Source organism: Microcebus murinus, chromosome 6 (assembly GCF_040939455.1).
Source record: "Microcebus murinus isolate Inina chromosome 6, M.murinus_Inina_mat1.0, whole genome shotgun sequence".
NCBI lineage: Eukaryota > Metazoa > Chordata > Mammalia > Primates > Cheirogaleidae > Microcebus > Microcebus murinus.
This window is the reverse complement of record NC_134109.1, coordinates 39,823,555-39,843,293: the sequence shown is the minus strand read 5'-3', so window position 1 is coordinate 39,843,293 and position 19,739 is coordinate 39,823,555. Positions and strand designations below refer to the sequence as shown.

Genomic DNA, 19,739 nt, shown 5'->3' with positions numbered 1-19,739 from the left:
CTGCAGCCTGAGGTGAAGTAAGAAGACCCAGGGGTGTGCCTGACTCCACTTCAGACCCCTGTTTGAGTGACTGATTTAAAGCTACCTTTGCTTTGACTTTAACTTCTGTCTTTTCTTTGCCTGTTAGTATAATTTTGATTCATATTTGGGATATTCTTTAGAATTTCCAAAGCTTTTGTGATTTCATGGCCCTAGCCAAGCTTGTATCTAACTCTAAATAACCAACTTGTTTGTCCACAGTCCCTGCCTATGTCACTACATGTCTTATTTAACCTCCACAGGTATATATTTGACTTTCATTGCAGCTCGAGTTTCAGCCACCCAAATATCACTGTCACCTAAACATATTAAACTCCCTGATGCTTGGCTAGGGAAATATGCTAGAAATAGTGCTCAAATTGTGAAGGAATATTTCCTTGTCATCATAACTCAAATGGATTGTTTTTCCAACAGCACACACACACACAAAAACTTCAATGACCAATGAAGCAGCATCAGAGTTTAGGGTATTTTTTCCCCATCCTAAATATTTTTGCATCCCTATAATCATTATGTTGATAAAAATTGAAATATAATTTGAGAGGTGTTGGGGATCCATCAACCCAAAGCATCAATAAGTCTTATTAAGTCCATCTCCAGAGCACAGCTCAAATCTATCCATTCCCCTCCATCTCCATTGCTACCACCTCTGCCAGCCACCATCTACTCATGCCTGCAACAGCTTCCATTCCGTCTTCCGCTTCCACACTTGTCTTCTTCCAATCCTTTCTCCCTAGATAAGCCAATGCAACCTTTAAAAAAATGCAAAGACAGTCATGTTACTTCCTAGTTTAAAAATGTTTCAGTGGCTTCTTAAAATGCTTGAAACAGACCAAACTCAGCACCATGGTGTGTGCATGAAAGGGCAATGCCAACCTTCCAACCCTCATTTCTTGACCCTCCCCCTTTTGCCTACTACATTCTAGCTACGCCAATTTTTTTTCATTTCTAGAACACCCCTAGAAGTTTCTAGCTTCTGGCCTTTGCATTTTCTATTGTCTGGAACTTTCTTTAATCAGTTCCTGCCATACTTGACTTCTCAGTTTCCTCCTTCTCAGTGGTCTTCTCTGACCTTCCAACCTAAGTGCAACCCACCACCAGGTACTCTCTCACATGTCACTCTTTGATTTCCTTTCAAATGTCTTCCCCTCCCCCACTGGATGGTAAGCTCCATGAGGGGTGGATTCATGTCTGCCTTGGTCACCACTATATTGCTAGTGTCAGGCACGTAGTATGCTGAACCAAGGAAGGATGAGTGGATGAACAGGTAAGGTTTTGCTTTGGCAGGGCTGGTATAGCCTTGAGTAAAATTTATGCTGTCTTCATTGCAAGATTGTTTCATGGGGTAGCAAAGATAGAATCTGGAAATGCAAAGACCATATCTATGAGTGTCCCATGCAGATTTTAGAGAAAAGTGAGGTCAGCATTTGAAAGGGATGGAGAATCTTCTGGAGCTCATCTTGGCTTTGAGATTAGAAGTATGTGAAGCATGTCCTCCAAGCTTCATTATTTTAAGTGAGGATGATTTACATGAGGGAGAAAGGGCCTGGACAGGGAATTAGGATCACCATCTAAATAGAGTCATTATTTTTTGGAGGCATAAAAATGTTTGCCATCTGTGAACTCTCTTTCCACAGCAAAGTTCAAGGTCTACTTGACTCTATCTTAGGAGCTAACCTATGCCCCATTCCATGCCCAGGCCAAATTTACAAGGGAGCTGGGGTTTATTGTGTCCAAAAGATTTGGCATTAAAATATTTAAAAAGTATAACAAACATTTTGGATCTTTATACACAGCTGGGAGGTGAAGTGTCAAGGGTATCTGTCCCTAGAAATAATAAGTTCTGGGGCCACAAAAATCTGTAGCAATTCTATCCAAGGCTGAGAAGGAAAACACTACTGGCGTCCTGAAGCCACCATTTTCAGAAACATAGATCAATATGCATTTGGAACAATGCTAACTTTATCACTGCTTCAGAAGGAAAAACCATGAGTTGAGCTAGCTACTGGCAGCCTTATTCCAGAGATGGCAATACCAGGAGAACACCTTCTAGCACTGGGCACAGTCTCATAAAAGAAGCTTAGTTGCTTTGAATAGTCTATGGTGGAAAACACAATGTCTCCATCTACATGGTATACACTGGCGCAGAAGCCAGACTTGATCCAACGGTTACTGGCCCACCTTGTTGAGATCTAACATGGAGCACCAGCTTCAGCCATGAGGTGTAGGTCCTCAGGTTGATTCTGACATCTGTACAATAAAAGAAAGAGACTTTCCAAAAATCTTTACAGCCTGCTTTATTAATTCAGTCTCATGGAAGCAAATTAACATAGGACTAGTGTATAATGACCTTTATTTATTTATTTATTTTAAATAAATAGAGCTGGGGTCTCACTCTTGCTTAGGTTGGCCTAGAACTCCTGAGCTCAAGTGATCCTCCCGCCTTGGCCTCCCAGAGTGCTAGGATTACAGGCATGAGCCACCGCACCCGGCCAATGGCATTTTATTAGAATCACAGGAAGGAAAGGAAATGTGTCACACTTTGTTTCTCTCCCAAATATTTTAGGACAGGAGCAACATCTAGTATAATAATGAAAAATAATACAAACATCATAAGGGCCAGGCAGACAAAAATCTATTCTATTTGAGAAGACCTTCACCTGGTGGCTTTCCTGCAAATCACCCCTCTCCCCACAAGGAAGAGATGGGTTTTTCCTTGCCACAAGGGGCTAAGCCCTATGAGCTCAGGCTGTTGCGGCTGGTACCCACAGAGAGAAGGCTACAGAGGCCTGCCTCCCAGGGCACGGGACAGGCACCTCTCTGTGGAATAGACAGAACCAGCTGAGTCCCCTCAGTATCTGTAATTTAAAAACATGATACACCTAAGGCATGCTGACCAAGGTGTTTTCTTACTAGAGGTCTGGGCTGCTTAGCTCATCTGCTTACAGCAGAAATTTTCAAGCTTCAGAGCGATTATTAAAAGTGCAGATTTATGCCCCAGCCCATTCTTATTCTGTGGAGGCAGAGTGGGAACCGGAATTTTTATCAGGCACTGCAGGAAATTCTGTGGTACCCAGTGCCCAGGCAAAACCTAGAGACCACTGGCTTAAAGCAATAGATCTAAGATTGGGTCATTGGATGCATACCTGAGGGTTTCATAAAGAGAATTGTTACATTTTGTGTTTTTATTTTGATGATTTTTCAAATGTTAAGAACATTCTGGATTATGTAGATGATTATTTTACAGCCAACACTACTGCCAAGACTCCTGCTGAAGTGTTTACAATTACGTTGGCACTGAGTACTTTTAACCTTGTCTCAGACTAACAAGTCTTTACTCAGATCCAGTTTGTTTTTGTAAATTACTACATCACTGTCCATTGGATGGATGAATCAAATTTCATCTGCTCAATTCCCTGTTGATGGAGTGCTGTTCTCAGTTTTTTTATTACTATGAACAATGCTATAGGAAAGATTTATATGTATCTTCATATCTATATTTACATGTGTATGCAATTTATATATTTTTTGCCCATCTGCTGTAGCAATTCTGTGGGATAAATTCCTAACAGTATTCAAAGAGTATGAGCATTTAAAATGATAAGAGGTTACAGTCCTAGACTAGAGGCTGAGTGTTCACACCAGAGTGACGATCAAATGACATAATTTCCTTCACTCAGGAATGGAACAGGAAGGAAAGGAGCAGATTTTGACAAATAACATCGACCTGTTGAATTTGGGAGGTCTACAGGATGTCCCATAAACAGTGGGGCAATGGGCATGAAGCCCAAAAGAGAGGACTTCCCCAAAGTGAAAGATTTGGGAAGTGCCACACATCAGGCAGTGGGGGAGAGCCGCCTGGAGAGCAAGGATAGGAGGTTAGAAGAAAGACAAGGCCAGAACTCAGGGGCGACACAGAGGAACCAGAAGGAAGGTAGCAAAAGAGATAGGAAAAGAGGTCAGAGAGTAAGAGGAGAACCAGGAAGGGGAAACATCAGTGTGATAAGAGAAGAAAAAGTTCTGAGAAGGAGTGAATGATCCCCATGTAAGCTGATATTGTCCCTGATTTTACCATTAAGTGAAATAAGTTACAAAACAGTATGTTCAGCCGGGCGCAGTGGCTCACGCCTGTAATCCTAGCACTCTGGGAGGCCGAGGCGGGCAGATTGCTCAAGGTCAGGAGTTCAAAAGCAGCCTGAGCAAGAGCGAGACCCCGTCTCTACTAAAAATAGAAAGAAATTAATTGGCCAACTAATATATATATATAGAAAAAATTAGCCGGGCATGGTGGCGCATGCCGGTAGTCCCAGCTACCCGGGAGGCTGAGGCAGAAGGATCGCTTGAGCCCAGGAGTTTGAGGTTGCTGTGAGCTAGGCTGATGCCACGGCACTCACTCTAGCCTGGGCAACAAAGTGAGACTCTGTCTCAAAAAAACAAAACAAAACAAAACAAAACAGTATGTTCAATATAGTATCACTTTTTCAATAAAAATTACACATGCCCAAATGCTTAAAAAAAATTTCCAAAAGGACCAAGAACAGCAATAAAAACAAAACAAAAGCCCGTGGCTACCTGGGAATCAGGAATAGGAGGGTGGAGCAGGGGAACTTTAACTTTTTATTTTGCACCATTTTGTAGAGTTTGAATTTAGTGTCATGAACATATGTTACTTTCTTACTAATGTTTTAAGGACTGACCAGCAATATGATATTAGATCGCCAGAGAGGACAAGAAAGATGAGATTGAAAAGAAGCCCTTTGTTTAGCAAGAAGGGAGTCATTGGTGACCTTTAGCAGAATGGGCTCAGGTAGGAATGTGAACCGCCCCAGCCTAAAACACTGCTTCGCAATCTTTAGCAAGCACAGGAACCACCAGGGGATCTTGTTAAAATGCAGATTCTGATTCAGCAGGTCTTGGGTGGAGCCTGGGATTCCCCCTTTCTAACAGCCTCCCACAGGATATCAGGTAGCTGGTCCAAGCACTATGCTTTTGGGTTGCATGATAAAGCAATCAGAACGCAGGGGATGGATGTCAAGGCGAAGGGGCCACCACTTCCCACAGTGTGTCCCGTGGAAGATGAACCCCGAGGCACACTCTACTAAAGAAGATTCTATAACCAAATAGGCTTGGGAAATATCACATGTCCATCCTGATGAGTCACACTGGGTATTAGTGTTTCATTGAGAATTTCTGTATTGGCTTTTCACTTGGGCATTCCTAACTGTTATGGCCAACTTTGTAGAAATGAAAACGTGTCCACCCCTTTAGAGTCTAATGTTCATAACAGGTCACAGTAGAAGGTGTGGGGGAGCAGAAATTTGGGGCAACAGGAGCCCAGGAGTGCACAGGAGGGAAACCAAAACATGAGGAAAGAATTGCATTTTATCTCTAGTGCAACAATAGTGGAGGTCTTTTAAAAGAGACAAAGCTCCAAAAATAGGCCTTGTTGGGGCACGTGCACCAGTAAACCTGGTGTTTCTCTATGGCACATGCTAGAATGCCATTGGGTATCTGCCAAACCTTATTCTGTATATTTCAAGGCCCTTCTGAAATCTAGCCCAGCATCAGCAGGATGGCTCCAAAGCTGGGGGATGAGCATACTTGTGAACGCATAAAACTGAATGCATTCATACTGCCAGAGGCTTTAGTGGACAGGAGCAGGAAACCACAGAAGCTGACCTGACCTCACCGATGAGGGGTGCTGAGCTTGGCATGAGCACAAACTTACTGTCCACTGACAGTGATTAAGAACAGCCTGTGGGAGGCTAGGCAGCACTGATCCTTTCTCACTTGCTGAAATGGAGCAAGTGAGACCAAAAGAACCTCAGAACTCAAATAACTTGCAGGCAGCACTGAGTCACCTGCCCAGGACTGCCAGTTCTTGGCTGCTCCTGAATGGCCTTTTAGAGTCTCTTCATAGATAGTACAGCTGAGCTGTGAGTTTCAGTGGGAGACTGGATTTCAAAGGCACCTCAGTGCAGAGGAGAGTGGAGATTATTCACCCTGGCATGCCTTTATCTTTTGAAAAGACTGCCACTCCCCCGTCTCTACCTTCTAAACTTGGCAGCAGAGGGTCCAAGCCATATGGGGTAACTTGCACAGAGATTCAAATGATACCAAATTGGCCATAAAAGATGCTCTGAAGCCTGGGCATTCACAGCTGCAGGTACTATCCCCTCAGCTCTCTGTCAGATGTCTGGTCAGTCAGTCCCAGCTGTTGTACTTGTCTCTCAAATTTACTAGGGAGAGAAGCAGGCCTGCAAAATTCCCTTTCTCTTTAACCTTCAGATTTATATACTTTGGGGAATAAACATATTCGGACAGCACTGTGCACATGGTGACTATCTCAGAAACATTTGTTATGGGATAAAATGGAGACACATGCCTATTACATAGAGTGACATGGACGCATGCTCAGCATGACTCAAGCTTGACTGCTTCGGGGCCCCAGGGACTAAAGGTTGTTCATGTTAATGTTTCCTGTGGGGGCTCCCTGCAAACTGCAGGGTTCTCTTCTTCCACAGTCATGGTGGTGGCAAAAGAATCCAAAATAGTTTTAATATTCACCTAACAATACACATTCCCACGGTTAAATCTGCCTTCAAATATCCTCCCTGTTGCACCCACTAAATACACTTTAAACCCTCAGGAGAGTTATTCAGGAAATCAAGAGCCAATTATATGGGCCCCCACATGATGTCACATGTCATGGTGCCACCAGCAACCCTGTAGCAGGATTATCTTTTTATTCTAGTTCTCTAGGTTCCCCCACTCCAATGTGTTAATTTTGAAGAATTTAGAAGCTGGCTTCCAATCTACAATGAGAAAGATTTTGTCCTCTACTTTCATAGGAAGCACTTTAATTGCTACTATCACCGAAGCACAGACACAGGAAAGAGGGTGTACCCTTGAAATAACTCATCCGCAGAAGGCAAAATACTTCTAAAGGAACAAAAAAGTAGAAGAGATGGGTGGGAGGTGACCTTAAATAAAGTTGTGCTTTTAGGGTTTGTTTTAAAGTTCTACCTGGGTGTTCTCTACCCAGGAGCTGGGTAAAAGTTCTTTATCTTCACCCATAACAAACATAGGATGAGCAGGGCTTCATTTATTCATGTCATTTTTTTATTTCTTTCCTGGATTTTATACTACAGCTGCAACCAGATGTGAATGATTTGGCAGGAAGAATCTCCTCTAGTGTCTGGAAGATAAACTGACTTCCATTTTTCCTGCATCTGAAGACCTCACCTCGAGATTTCTCATAGGGAAAACGTAATGACCAAATTAAAATCATTCAAAGTTATAAGTGACTTTAAAAATAAGTCACCTTAGGTCTTGCTTACGAACAAAAGAGACTCTGGAACCAACTTTGGTCCCTGTCTTTCCTGACTAGCTGGGATACAAAAACTTTATCAAGGCCCAAATCCCTTGCTTCCTGGGTACGAGAAAGGACGGAGCCGAGCTTCTCTTGGCCCTCTCAGGAAACACTCTCGGCTGGCTAGAAGGAACACGGTAATGGTGGGCCCGGCACCCAGAAGGGCTGTAGCCACTCCCCGTTACTGAGGAGGTGGAAAGGAGCCTGCGCAATAACAAAAGCATCACTCTCCAAGGTAGGAAACCCAGCCCTGGAGTGCGAGGGACACATTCACTCCACTGGGGGAGCTGGGAGCGAACACAAAACCGCTCATTATTAGGGCCTCTTCTCTGGCACGTGGTGCAGCCGGGAGCTCGTCTCTCACGTCCCACCCCCTTGGAAACGTTCTCTCGTCCACTGTTGGACCAGCATTGGGGCGACCGCAGGGCTGAGCCAGAACCGCGCCCGCTGCCTACCTCGGGCAGCCAGGGGGAGAACTCTCGCCACACAACCCCGCTGCGGCCAGAGAGCCCTCGTTACCTTTTTGCTTGTTGAGGAACAGCAGAGGCGGCGCGGCGCCGGGGCTTCGAGGCCCGGGGCTCCTCGCGGGGCTTTGGCTGGGACTGGCCGCTTCCGCGGGCTTGCGCGGCGGCGCGGGCCCTTCGGGCGCCGGGGCCCCGTCCCCGGAGTGCGGCTCGGGCCCGGCCCGGGGGGCGGCCGCCGGGTACGCGGGGAAGGGGCCGGGCGCGCCCTCCTCGGCCCGCGCGCCCGGCTCCTCGCGGATGGCGTCCAGGGCGCCCGGCTTCATGGGCGGCGAGTCCTGCTCCCGCTTGGGGCTCTCCTCCGAGGCCGAGGACGCGTCGCACGACTCGATGATGAGCTCGCTGTCCAGCTCGGCCTCGCGCTCCTCGCGCAGGATGCTGTACTGGATGGACGGCGAGGCGGGCGACGGCGGCGGGCCGCCCACGTGGCCGAAGGTCGCGTAGCCCGAGGGCAGCGCGTCCTCCCCGGCCATCGGGTCCTCGGACACCAGCTCGATCTCCGAGTCGCCCGACTCCGCGCTGCTGGCCTCGTGGTCCAGGGGGCTGGGGATGGGCGGCAGCCCGGACCTGGCCTTGGCCTCGGGCCTGTCGGCCACCTGGCCCACGGGCCGCGGGCTCTCGGCCGTTTCGTAGGATAGCCCCTTCGCCTCTTTGATGGCGGTGATTAGCTCATCCTCGGAGATGCTGCATTTCCCCTGGGATTCTGCAGCAGATGGTTCTGTCGTCCCACAGAACGACGAAGAGCCAGGGAGGCACACACACGGACAGACAGATGGACAGAGAGAGAAGAAATAAAACAAAATTCCATTAGGGGAGATGTTTTGTCGTTGCTTGAGAAACACATATCTCATTAGCACGAAAATAATCTGTTTCCAGGGCTATGCTGGAAAGACAGGCCACCTGAACTAAAAGGCTAATGGCTGTTACGGCCCAATTAATAAGTGTTTTACATGTCTATCTATCTCAATCTAGCTATTTTTAAAAAATGACCCAGTGATATCTTAGCAACAGACTTGCTTCTTTTTGTTTCAATGCAGCATAGCTTCTAGAAGTCATCATTTTAATTTGATTCGTTCTCTTGGGGAAGTCTTTCAGTTTCACAGATTTCATCAGATAATCTGATGTATGCAACTCTTTAATTGGGCCCACCAGTATCAACAAATCTGGAAATCATCCATTATTCTTTGTCCACTGCTGTTCATGTTCTCTCCTTTAATAACAAGGATAGATAATTTGGAGGCATGACTACATTGACTGGATACAAAGTATGGATACAAAGCAGGCATGGATACATTGACTACTGAGCTTTACCTATCAATATTTTTACACTTTTTTAGTTGAAAATGCAGCTGGGTGGAGCAATGTAAAAGATCATTTTTGCCAATTCCACCAAGCAGACTTGTGCAGATTACCATGACGCATAATCCCACCGGCCTTCCTCTCCTTTCACCACCCTTCACCTCCTGTTGAGAAGAATAAAACCTGAGAGTCACCCCTATTCCCCTGGGTGAATGCCTGCCTTCTGCCTGATGTTTATCCAGATGGCCTCAAGGCTACACTGGTAGTCTTGCTGAGCTTTCTCTCCTGGGGATGAGAGACCTGGGATCACCATGACAACAGCCTTCAGGAGCTTGGTTTTCCCTTGCAATACAGCAGGGCCTTCTTTCAGAATATCTTAGACAGAGTCCTTGGGTCCTTTTGTGAGCAAGAAATAGTTGGCATTTCTCCAAAGCTTTAAGGCCATTGAGGGGGATGGATCTAGGACAAGATCCTCTGTTGCTTCAGGACTGTGGGAGAACTCCAATGGATAAAACATTTTAGATTTTTCTGATTCTATAAAGCAGAATTGATTTTATTCTTTATCTCTATCTCATTCATTCATCTATTATTTATTGAGAACCTAATATCTGTTAGGCCCTCTTCCAGGTACATGGGATATATTAGTGAATGAAACAGATAACAAAATTTTTGCTTATATCCTAGTGGGAGGAACACTATATATTATATAAACAATATATTTAATAAATAAGTGAAGTTTATAGTATGTTTGAAAATGTTAAGTGCTATGGAAAAAAGTAGAGTAGCGTAAGGGAATCCCTAATGCTGGGACGGGGTGGTGATGAGTTTGCAATTTTAAATAGGAAAGTAAGGACAGGCCTCATTGAGAAGGTAAACCTATATTTAATACTTGAAAGAGGTGACAGAGTGACTCATGAAAATATCCAGAGGAAAAACACACCAAGCAGACAGAACAGATAATGCACAGGCACAGATGTGAGAGCTGTAATGATTTCCAGGTGGCACAAGGAGGCCATTATGTATGGATGAAGTGAATAAAAGGGACAGTAATAGGAGAAGAGGTCAGACACCTGGAGAGGCAGATCAGGTAGGATCTCAAGGGGCTTTTATTGTGAGTGAAAGGAGAAGCCATTAGGGGGTTTCGAGCAGAGAAAGGACATGATCTATGGGTTTTTATTTTTTTTAGTAACTTAACAACCACTTCATTATCTCTCACATAATTTGTTTTAAAAAAATTATTGTATGATCCTAAACTCTATTATATATAGCAGTTAGTTCTTTAATAAGTTGTGCATATAGTTCTTTGATTTCAAACAGCATAAAAGTGTAAAAGTTGTATCAGCTGACTCCGGATTGGTAGGCTAGAGCAAGGAGAAAGAAGATAAGGAGCAGAGGCTACTGTAAACTAAGGAATGCTCTGTACATCCAGAGCACTACCAGCAGCAGCATTGTCACAGAATGTTTGCTGAGCACCTGCGAGGTGCCAGGCACTTTATACATGGAGCTTAGAGTCCAGTGGCAATGGGTGAAGTGACTTGTCCAATGCACTATAATGGTTTTTCTCTATTTGCCCCCTTGAATCCATTCTGATCTTTCTCTGCCCTGTTCTGTGCTCTCAGAGGCTGATCTATATAGAAGGTATTAGATCCCTTCTCCTCTGGTTTCTGGTTGTTTTCAGCCAATAGGAAGCATGAAGGGCTGGGAGGAAGGAAACGAGGTATTTATCCCCGCTGTTGGTTCTGAAGTTCTGGCTCTTTGCAAGAATGCTGGTCCTTCCCCTTGCTCCATTAGGTCTGGGGGTGGTAATGGCTCCCTCATGTTAAGAACTTTGCCATCATTTGTTGGTTCTTAGTCAATTACGTGGCTCAAAACTGCCCTCAGAAATTCAGATATAAAAGTAGGTCTGGATGGAGCCCAGTCATCTGCACTTTGTAACTCCATATGTGATGCTAGCAGTCATCTCCATTTAGATTTGCCAGACTTAGCAAATAAAAATACAGGACACTCCATTAAATTTGAATCTCAGCTAAGCAATGAATTTTTTAAGTATAAGTATGACCCATGAAATATTTGTATTTTATCTGGCTATCCTCCCTCCAGATGAAAACTACTGTGTCAGAATATTCAGAAAAGAGGGCTCAAGGTTCTTGCTAAATTTATTCAAGAGTAAGGATGATTCCAGACAACTGTGGTGTGGGAGAAAAGGGACGAATGCGTTCCATCTTAGGCAAGTGAAGGTGCTGCCTTAAAAATAATTCATTCTTATTATGAGTCAAAAGGCACTCTGTAGCGCTGGTAGACATTGTCTTCTATTCTTAAGGGGAACTAAAAATTTAATAAAATGTTAGGATGAATCAGTAAAAATTTCAGGAAAAAACCCCAGAAGTATCCCTATCTGTGTTCTAAGCCTTATGGACCTGTCACAGACATACTGGTTATTATGTAGCAGGACTGACACAGCAAGGCTAGAAACAGTCAACTAAAATCATCCAATAGGATATGAAAAACTGAGAATAAGAATCACCTCCCTCCCCAGAGATGTGTGTACTGCTGCCGACAATTGCAATGATGTAACTGAGAGGGATAAAAGGAAAGTGAACGTGGGCTGTTTCACCAAGCCTCCGGTGTGCATTCTCCATGCGGCATCCAGACGGACCATTTGAAAACCATCTGATCCTGCCACTTTTTCCTTCCTTTCCCCCACTCCAGCCACACTGGCTTTCCAGCTGCTCCTTAAAAACACAGTATGCTCCCAGCTCAGGGCCCTTGTGCTGGCCGCCCTCTCAGCCTGGCCCCTCCTCAGGTGTCTCCATGGCTTGCCCCTGGTGCCATTCAGCTCTTGCTCAAACATGAGCTCGGAGAAGTCCGTCCACACCCCCAGCCCCCCCCCCCCCCCGCACTCTCTTACACTTTACTTTGCTGTATTTTTCTTCATAACCGTTATATCTACCTGACATTATATATTTATTTATTTGTGTGTCTGTCTTTCCATCTAGAATGCAAGCTCCAAGCAGGCTGAGATCTTCTGGTGACTTACCATTGCATCCCTAGCGGTAATGGACTAAGTCTGTCCTGACGTAAACGGTCAACACATATTTGTTAAATGAATGGATGAACCAATGAATGATGTCACCTCCCAACTTAAAACCCTCCAATGGCTTCCAGTTGCATTTGGAACAAAATCCAAATTCCTTATCCATGATCTGGGCCTTGGTGACCCCTGCCCCCCAAAACTGTGTTCTAAATCACACTCCTCCCTTGTGTCTTTTCACTGTCGGCCTTCTTTTAGTTCCCAAGTAACACAGCCTTGGGGCCTCTTCGGGGCATGTGCATTTGCTATACCCTGTGCCAGAGATCCCTCTTTGCCTCTCTCTGTGAATTGTGGGCTCCTTCTCCTCATTCAGATTCCAGATCACAGGTCAGCTTTTCAGAGAGGACATCCCTAATCTGCTCACACGCAAGTCTCCTTTACTATGTATAGGACTCACACTTGGTGAAATGACACTATATATTTATGAGTTTGCTTTTATTGTCTGTCTATCAGACTATCAGGTAAGCTCCATGAGGGGAGGCATCTTGTGCATCTTATTATTACCTGTGCTGTGATTTGAATGTCCCCCGTGTTGGGACTTAATCCCCAATGTGGTAGTATTGAGAGGGGGAGCCTTCAAGAAGTGATTAGATCATGAGAGCTTTGACCTTATCCATTCATGGATTAATAGACTAAAAAGCTAAAGGACTGATATGTTATCATGAGAGTAGAACCGGTAGGTTTATAAGAAGAGAAAGAGAAACATGGGCAAAGCATGTTAGCACATTCCGCCCCTTCCCCGTGTGATACCCTGCACTACCTCCGGACCTTCTGAGAATCCCCACACGCAAGAAGGCTCTCACAAGTAACTCAGTATTGGACCTCCTAGCCTCCAAAACTGTAAGAAATAAATTTCTTAAATAAGTTTCAGGTATTCTGTTATAGGCAACAGAAAACAGACTAAGACAACCCAGGTTGAGAAGGAAAGCTAAGCTAGAATCAGGCAATCTCTCCCTCTTTGCTCCAAACTGTAGGCCCATATGAAGATTTTAATATTTAATCCTTAACCCAGTATGTCATCCTTACTCCCTGCCCAACCTCAAATGAAGAAAGAAATATTTTACAAAAAACAATTTGCTAGGACTTTAAGGGAAATCCTAGATTTCAACTTTTATACAATGGACACAGGCTAAAAAAGTTGCATGTTAATTAAATTAGTTTAAGTGAGATTTAAGGGCAACATATAGTAAAGTATTTTAATGCAAATTTTCTTTCCTTAGTATGTGTTTTAGGAGTTCAGTATTCCACATGCTGGGTTTTCCCAAGTCAAGGAATACCAGGGTCTTTACCTGTTCCAGAAGACGGAGGGGTCACAGATCCTGGGCTGTCATCTTCAGGCTCTGAGACGGTGACGGTGGGGACTGTGTCAGGACTTGGCTTCAGACAGATGTCTTGTTTCTCGGAGGTCTTCTCCTGGGTAGCAGTTTCAACAGAAGGTTCTATCTCTGTCAGAGTGATTTTGACAGGGGCAGTGATCAGAGGAGCACTGTGCTGTTCTTCAGAGAGGTCATCTATGTAAGGAGCAAAGGTGGATTCTTCAAATAAATGGTCCTTGATGATTTTTCCCTCCACAGGAGTCGGTTTGTCAGGTTCACGGACCCTGTCAGGTTTTGTTGAGATTTCAGTGTCCTTATTCTTCAAGTCCAAGTCTTTATCTTCTGACTCTGGGTGATGCTGCTCCTGATGTTTCACCTCCTCTGGCCTGGTGATGTCAATGTATTTATAGGCCTCTGCTTTCATCTGGCCCAGGGGGTCTGCTAAGATCTTGTTCACTTCAGTGGACTCTGCAGGAGTCATCTCTATTCCAGAATCAGAACTAAATAAGCCATGAGGCTCTATCCCAGGCACATCGGGTAAAGAGGGGCTGGGGGCACCCAACTCCTCAGGGCTCTCTGAAGTGGGGATGTGGCCATTTTCCTTCTGAAGAATTCCAGTGAAGTATGTGGAATCCTCCCGAGGTGGGTAACAGATGTCGGAAATTAGAGATGTGTAACACGCTCCTTCCTCATCTTTTGATGTTGTTGAAAAGGTGTGGTCTACGGCACTGCAGACATCTGCCACACCTACGAATCCAAACAGCAGCAGACAATGAGTGGGCATGTGGTCTCAGTTCCCTTTCCTGCCTAACCCCCCATATCCCACCCCTGCCTTGTAGAGACACTGCGTTTCTCCTCAAGACCCTGGAGTTCCCTCAGAGCTCCCTCAGGGCACCGGTATGTTACTTTTCCTTATCTCTTTGAGAGTCTACAGTTCTATTTTTCTGGTGGCAGACCCCAGAGGCTCATGGAAGCTGCCCAGATAAGCTGGGTACAGATCCCAGAGAACTAGGAAACTTATTTTCACTGTCTACTACTGCAACACACAGTGACTTGATCTTACTCAGTATTATTAAAAAGAAACCCTCTTTGAATCTAAAGTTCTGGTAGCTCTTTAAGTAGAGATGGAAATGTAGGCTAACTCAGGTTTGTAAATGCAACAACAGGATAGTCAATTGGGTAGAGGAGCTGTTCTTGGAGACTCACAGAGCTGGCAGAAGCCTCACAGGACCCTCTGGTCCAGCCCCTTCATTCATGGACATTACACACACATGCCACCCCCCCATACACATACACAAACACACACAAAGTATGCACAATATAAAACTCTAAGGCATACCTGAAGAATATACCAGACCAGGGCACCAACTCATATAAAAGAGAGCGAAGTAGTAGCAGTAGCAGTAACATATCAATCACTAACATTTGGGTGCTTCCTATGTGTCAAACGTAGTTACAAGCTTTTCATTAATATTGACTCATTTAATCACCAAAGCAATCCTACAAGGTTGATACTATTGTTAGGCTCATTTTATGGAAGAAGAAACTAAGGACCAAAGAAGGTAAATATCTCACGGAGGCTCTCACAGACAGTAAGTGGTAGAGCCACTATTCAAACCCAAGCAGCTTAGAAGCCAAGAAACCTCCCCTAATGTCTTTGTACCTCCTCAAATCAGATTGCAAAGTTTTTTTTAAAGTGATTTTGATTCAGCATTATTACAAATAAACTTAACTTTTGTCTTTTCCTAGCTTTGTTGGTTGCACAAGCCCTTGTTTGTTTATGAGGGAATAGAGAACACCCAGCCTCTTTGTAGTTCTAGCACTCTCCTGCTCCAGTACCTTTGCACTAGCTGATTTCTTTTTTTGGAACTCTCTTCCCCTAGATTTCTGCATACCTAATTCACTCACCTCCAAGTCTTTGCTCAAATGTCACCTTCTTAAGGAAGACAGACCTGAACCCTCTATCTCAAATTGCAACTTGCCCTCCCCTCCTTATTCCCTGGCAATCCTGTTCCCTTCTACCTTCCCTACTTTTTCTTTTTCCCATATTACTTATCTCCTTCTAACATACTGTGTAATTAACATATTTATTTATTATGTATTTATTGATTGTCTCCTCTTGCTACATAATCTCCATGAGGACAGGAACCTCTGGCTGTTTTGTTCACTAATGTAGCCCAGCACCTATAACAGAGCTTGAGACATACTAGGTACTCAATAAATATTTTCCAAATAAAGGAAAATGATTATGAAGTTTAGAATTAAGTACAAATATCAGGATTATGTGAGAAGGCAGGTTGGAAAATTTCCCCAAATTACTAATGATACTTCATTCAGCAAACAGCCTAATTTTGTGAGCAACATTTAAAATCTATACATTTCAACTAGGCTTCTAATTGTAATTCCTTTGCATATGGCAGCCCCTCTTTTCAGGTTAGACCAAAAAAGCTCAACAACAAAAGAAATAAGGAAAAGGAATTGCCTAAGCATACACAGACCACCAAAGGAAAAGCTATTACATTTAAATTCGTGTGTGTACACACACCCTTATCCTAAAGAATTCTTAAAGGTTCTTTCATTATATGTACCTAGCCTATATGTAGACCTCACTGGAGGCAGGGAAATCAACCTGAGACATTTCACTACTGGTATTTGGATCCTGGAATTCTCTACCACAATTATTTGGAACTACTCGCAGGTGTGAATAAGTAATTGTTCACCAGAAAGTAGGAGAGGTTTGTCCATGTATATGAAGAGTACCAAGATGTGGCAACTGGGAAGGGAATGCTCTCCTGGAGAATACACAGTAGGTAGTTTCCAGGGCTGTGTCACTGAAAACTCATCATCCAACTGTCACACAGTGACTGTCACACAATACTTCCACTGCAGAGGCCACAGAGGCCATCACATCACCTATACTTGGTGTGTTGCATGTCGCTCAAGCCCACTGTCTCCTGCCATGAGAGTTATCACACTAAACACAAATGTCACTTGCTCAGCACTCCGCCCCAGGGCTCTGCCCTGCCTCACTGGATAATCCTTGAACTCTGCAGCCTGGCATGCTAGACAGTGTGAATTCCACTGCGACAGTGCTCTCTGCACTGCTCCTCCCACTTACCCTCCAATCCAGGCATACAAAGCCCTTCACAGTCTCACACTCGATTCAACAGCTTTTCTAGCTCTGTCTTCCACTCTTCAGTTCAAACTCTAGGCTCTAAACTACCCATCACTTCTCCAACACTGTATCCTTCTAACCTCCACATCCAAATTTCTGCCCCTCAACCTCAAACCATCAAACATAAGAAGCTTTAAATGACACCTTCTCCATGATGAATTTGCTAACTGTCTTAGTTCATTCTGGCTGCTACAGCGAAAATATTACAAACTGCATAGCTTATAAACAACAGAAATATATTCTGGAGGCTAAGAAGATCAAGGTGCTAGTGGATTCAGAGTCTGGTGAGGGCCCACTTCCTAGATGGGTGTCTCTTTTGCTGTAACTGTACATGGTGGAAGGGGTGAGGGATCTCTACAGGGTCTCTTGTTTAAGGGCACCAACCCCATGCATGAGGGCTCTGCCCTCATAATCTAATCACCTCCCAAAAGCCCCACCTCCAAATGCCATCACCTTGAGGGTTAGGATTTCAACCTATGAATTCTGGGGGACAAAAACATTCAGACAACAGCACTAGCCATGCATGTAGGATCTGACTCCTTCCTATTGTTCTCTGTCCTCATTCTTACAGTATAAACTAATTTTATACTGCTCATGTGGCATATACAATAGGCGACTTATGTATGTATGTGTTATCTCTTGCTAACCTGCCAGCTCCTGAGTATAAGGCTTATGTCTGGCACACTGTATTGTATATAATAGGCATCCAATACAAAATAAATAAATGGATCAATTAGTCAATGAGTGGGTTTATTCTCTGCAGCTGAGAACAAACTAAGACTAATTAATGCAAGTTACAGATGGGATGTTTTAAATATGTTATGTGTAAACAGTCTAAGAATTTGAGTTATCTCACAATGGAACGGAGCTGAATCTCAGGACAAGAGGGTTCTAATCCTAGCAGACACTCAGGCAGAAAGAGGCCCAGCACCTCTACTGGCAAAAGCCAGCATTTTGTAGAAAGTGGGATGAGAGAACCGCAGAATTCGCTTCCAACTTTCCATGTTTTTTTACTGACTGGCTACCGCTATAGTCTGACACAGCTTCCTTTTTTTACTTCATCCTTTCCTGGAAAACAGAATCAATATAATTTCCCCTAAGGTGATGCCTCAGAGAATAGGGGCTTATAAAATGTAATTAAAGGAACAGAACCTAGATTATACCTAAATTATTTGAGAGACTATAAGTAGAATCAATAATTGGGAAGGACTCTGATCTCTAAAATTCTTACCCTACCAGGTCTGTCTTGCTCAGAGAGACCAGCATGAAATTGGATGGATCCCTTTGCCACACTGTATAAATACTACCAATTAGAGAAATAGGAAGAAGAACAATGTTATTTGTGCAAATCACACATTTTCTTTTTTAAGATGTTTTCCCACACATTTTAGATGGTACCATGATAGAACCATATAAATGAATAATTCAAATACTTTGAATATGGTTATGTCCCATGTTTGAAAATTGAGCTGACTACCCTGAAAGATTCTCAAGGTTCTAACTTACTGGATTTGAAAATATATATACATTATATGGTGCCTATCAGAATTAGTGTAAACAGAAAGTCCTCCTAGACAGTAAATTATGTTACAGCAGAGTCCTGTGGGGATTGTTGGAACTGAAAAGCAGAACTGAGCCTTAAGGCTCAGGAAAGCCAATTAATTCTTGTCAGCACTTCCTGCAGAGCTGGCAGATGTGGGAACTGAGTCCGAGCACACAAGCCAGGTGCCCTAGGTCGGAACCCATATTGTCACGTTGTTAAATACAAATCCACCAAATAAAAGTGCTTTCCTTGTCTAGACTAGAGATTGCCACACACACACACACACACACACACACACACACACACACACACACTATAAAACCAAGGATTCCTTGGAGTATCTGATTTTCTCATTCTCTCTCTCCATCTGTATCCTGGGCCATCTAGAAGTCTAATTCATGAGGAGGCAGATGTACCTCGAGAGTCAACAACATGTGAACCCACAGATGCCCTCTCAGGAGATGGCTGGACGCAGAGGGCACAGCAAATCCAGTTACCCGGATGCACTTACAATGGCATTGACTTTTAAAATTTCACTTTACAAGTAACTCTTCAAGAAAGCACTTATAATAAAAACTGAAGCATCTATAGGTCACTATTTCTAATCAGAAGCTAAGTAGAAGGATGAAAATAAGCTGACACATTATCATTAAATCACAATGCATGCTGCTAAAATCAGGCTTTTGTAATCCACCAATGTCATAGATCAGAAAGACCAACCATGAGGCAGACAAATTCGGCAATCTCATGAAGAGTAGCTGTTTTATTTTATTTTATTTTTTTTAATTCTCTGGCAATACTAAGGAATGGGATGACAAGGATGACTTGCTGAAGATAATTTTACTTTTCCCAAGGAAAGCTTCAAGCCTAACATTTTAATTTTTAATGCTGACTCATTCTCACAGAATGGAGCTCATGCAGTTGGTGGCCTACAGCTGAGGCAGTTTGTATTCTGGCTCAACCACTATCAGTTGTGAGACTCTGAGCAAGTTAGCTGCTTAGAGCTGCAGTTTATTCATCTTTAAAATAAGGCAATAATAGTTCCCACCCTATTGGGATGTTATGATTAAGTAACATAATGCCCTTAGATCTTTGCCTAGCACATAGAACACCCTCAATAGATGACAGCTGTTGATTTTATTATCATCTCTATTTCGCAGGAAGGACACTAGTCATTTCCAACATATTACCTTCTGACCATTAGTTTGTTTCTTTATCTCTAATGACATGCTATCAGGGTAGTTTGGCCCAGAAGAAGTTTCATGAAGCCGACCCACACTCATTCTCTCTGGGATCTGCTTAGATGCTAAAATCCCCAGAGTGCAAGGACACACTGTCTGCACAGCTCCAGGAGCAGGTGGTGGTTCATTAAGTACTCTCTAG

General features: G+C 43.8%; 1 protein-coding gene across 1 annotated transcript in view; it reads right to left on the bottom strand.

Moving 5' to 3' along the window:
• The window catches only part of RTN1 (reticulon 1), a 192,747-nt gene that overhangs the window by 69,378 nt on the left and 103,630 nt on the right, over positions 1-19,739 (bottom strand). The window contains exons 2-3 of the mRNA XM_012785680.2: positions 13,612-14,385; positions 7,931-8,650 (exon numbers count right to left, since the gene is read on the bottom strand). Of these exons, the coding sequence (XP_012641134.2) occupies positions 7,931-8,650; positions 13,612-14,385 (1,494 nt within the window). The remainder of the gene's footprint in view (positions 1-7,930; positions 8,651-13,611; positions 14,386-19,739) is intronic.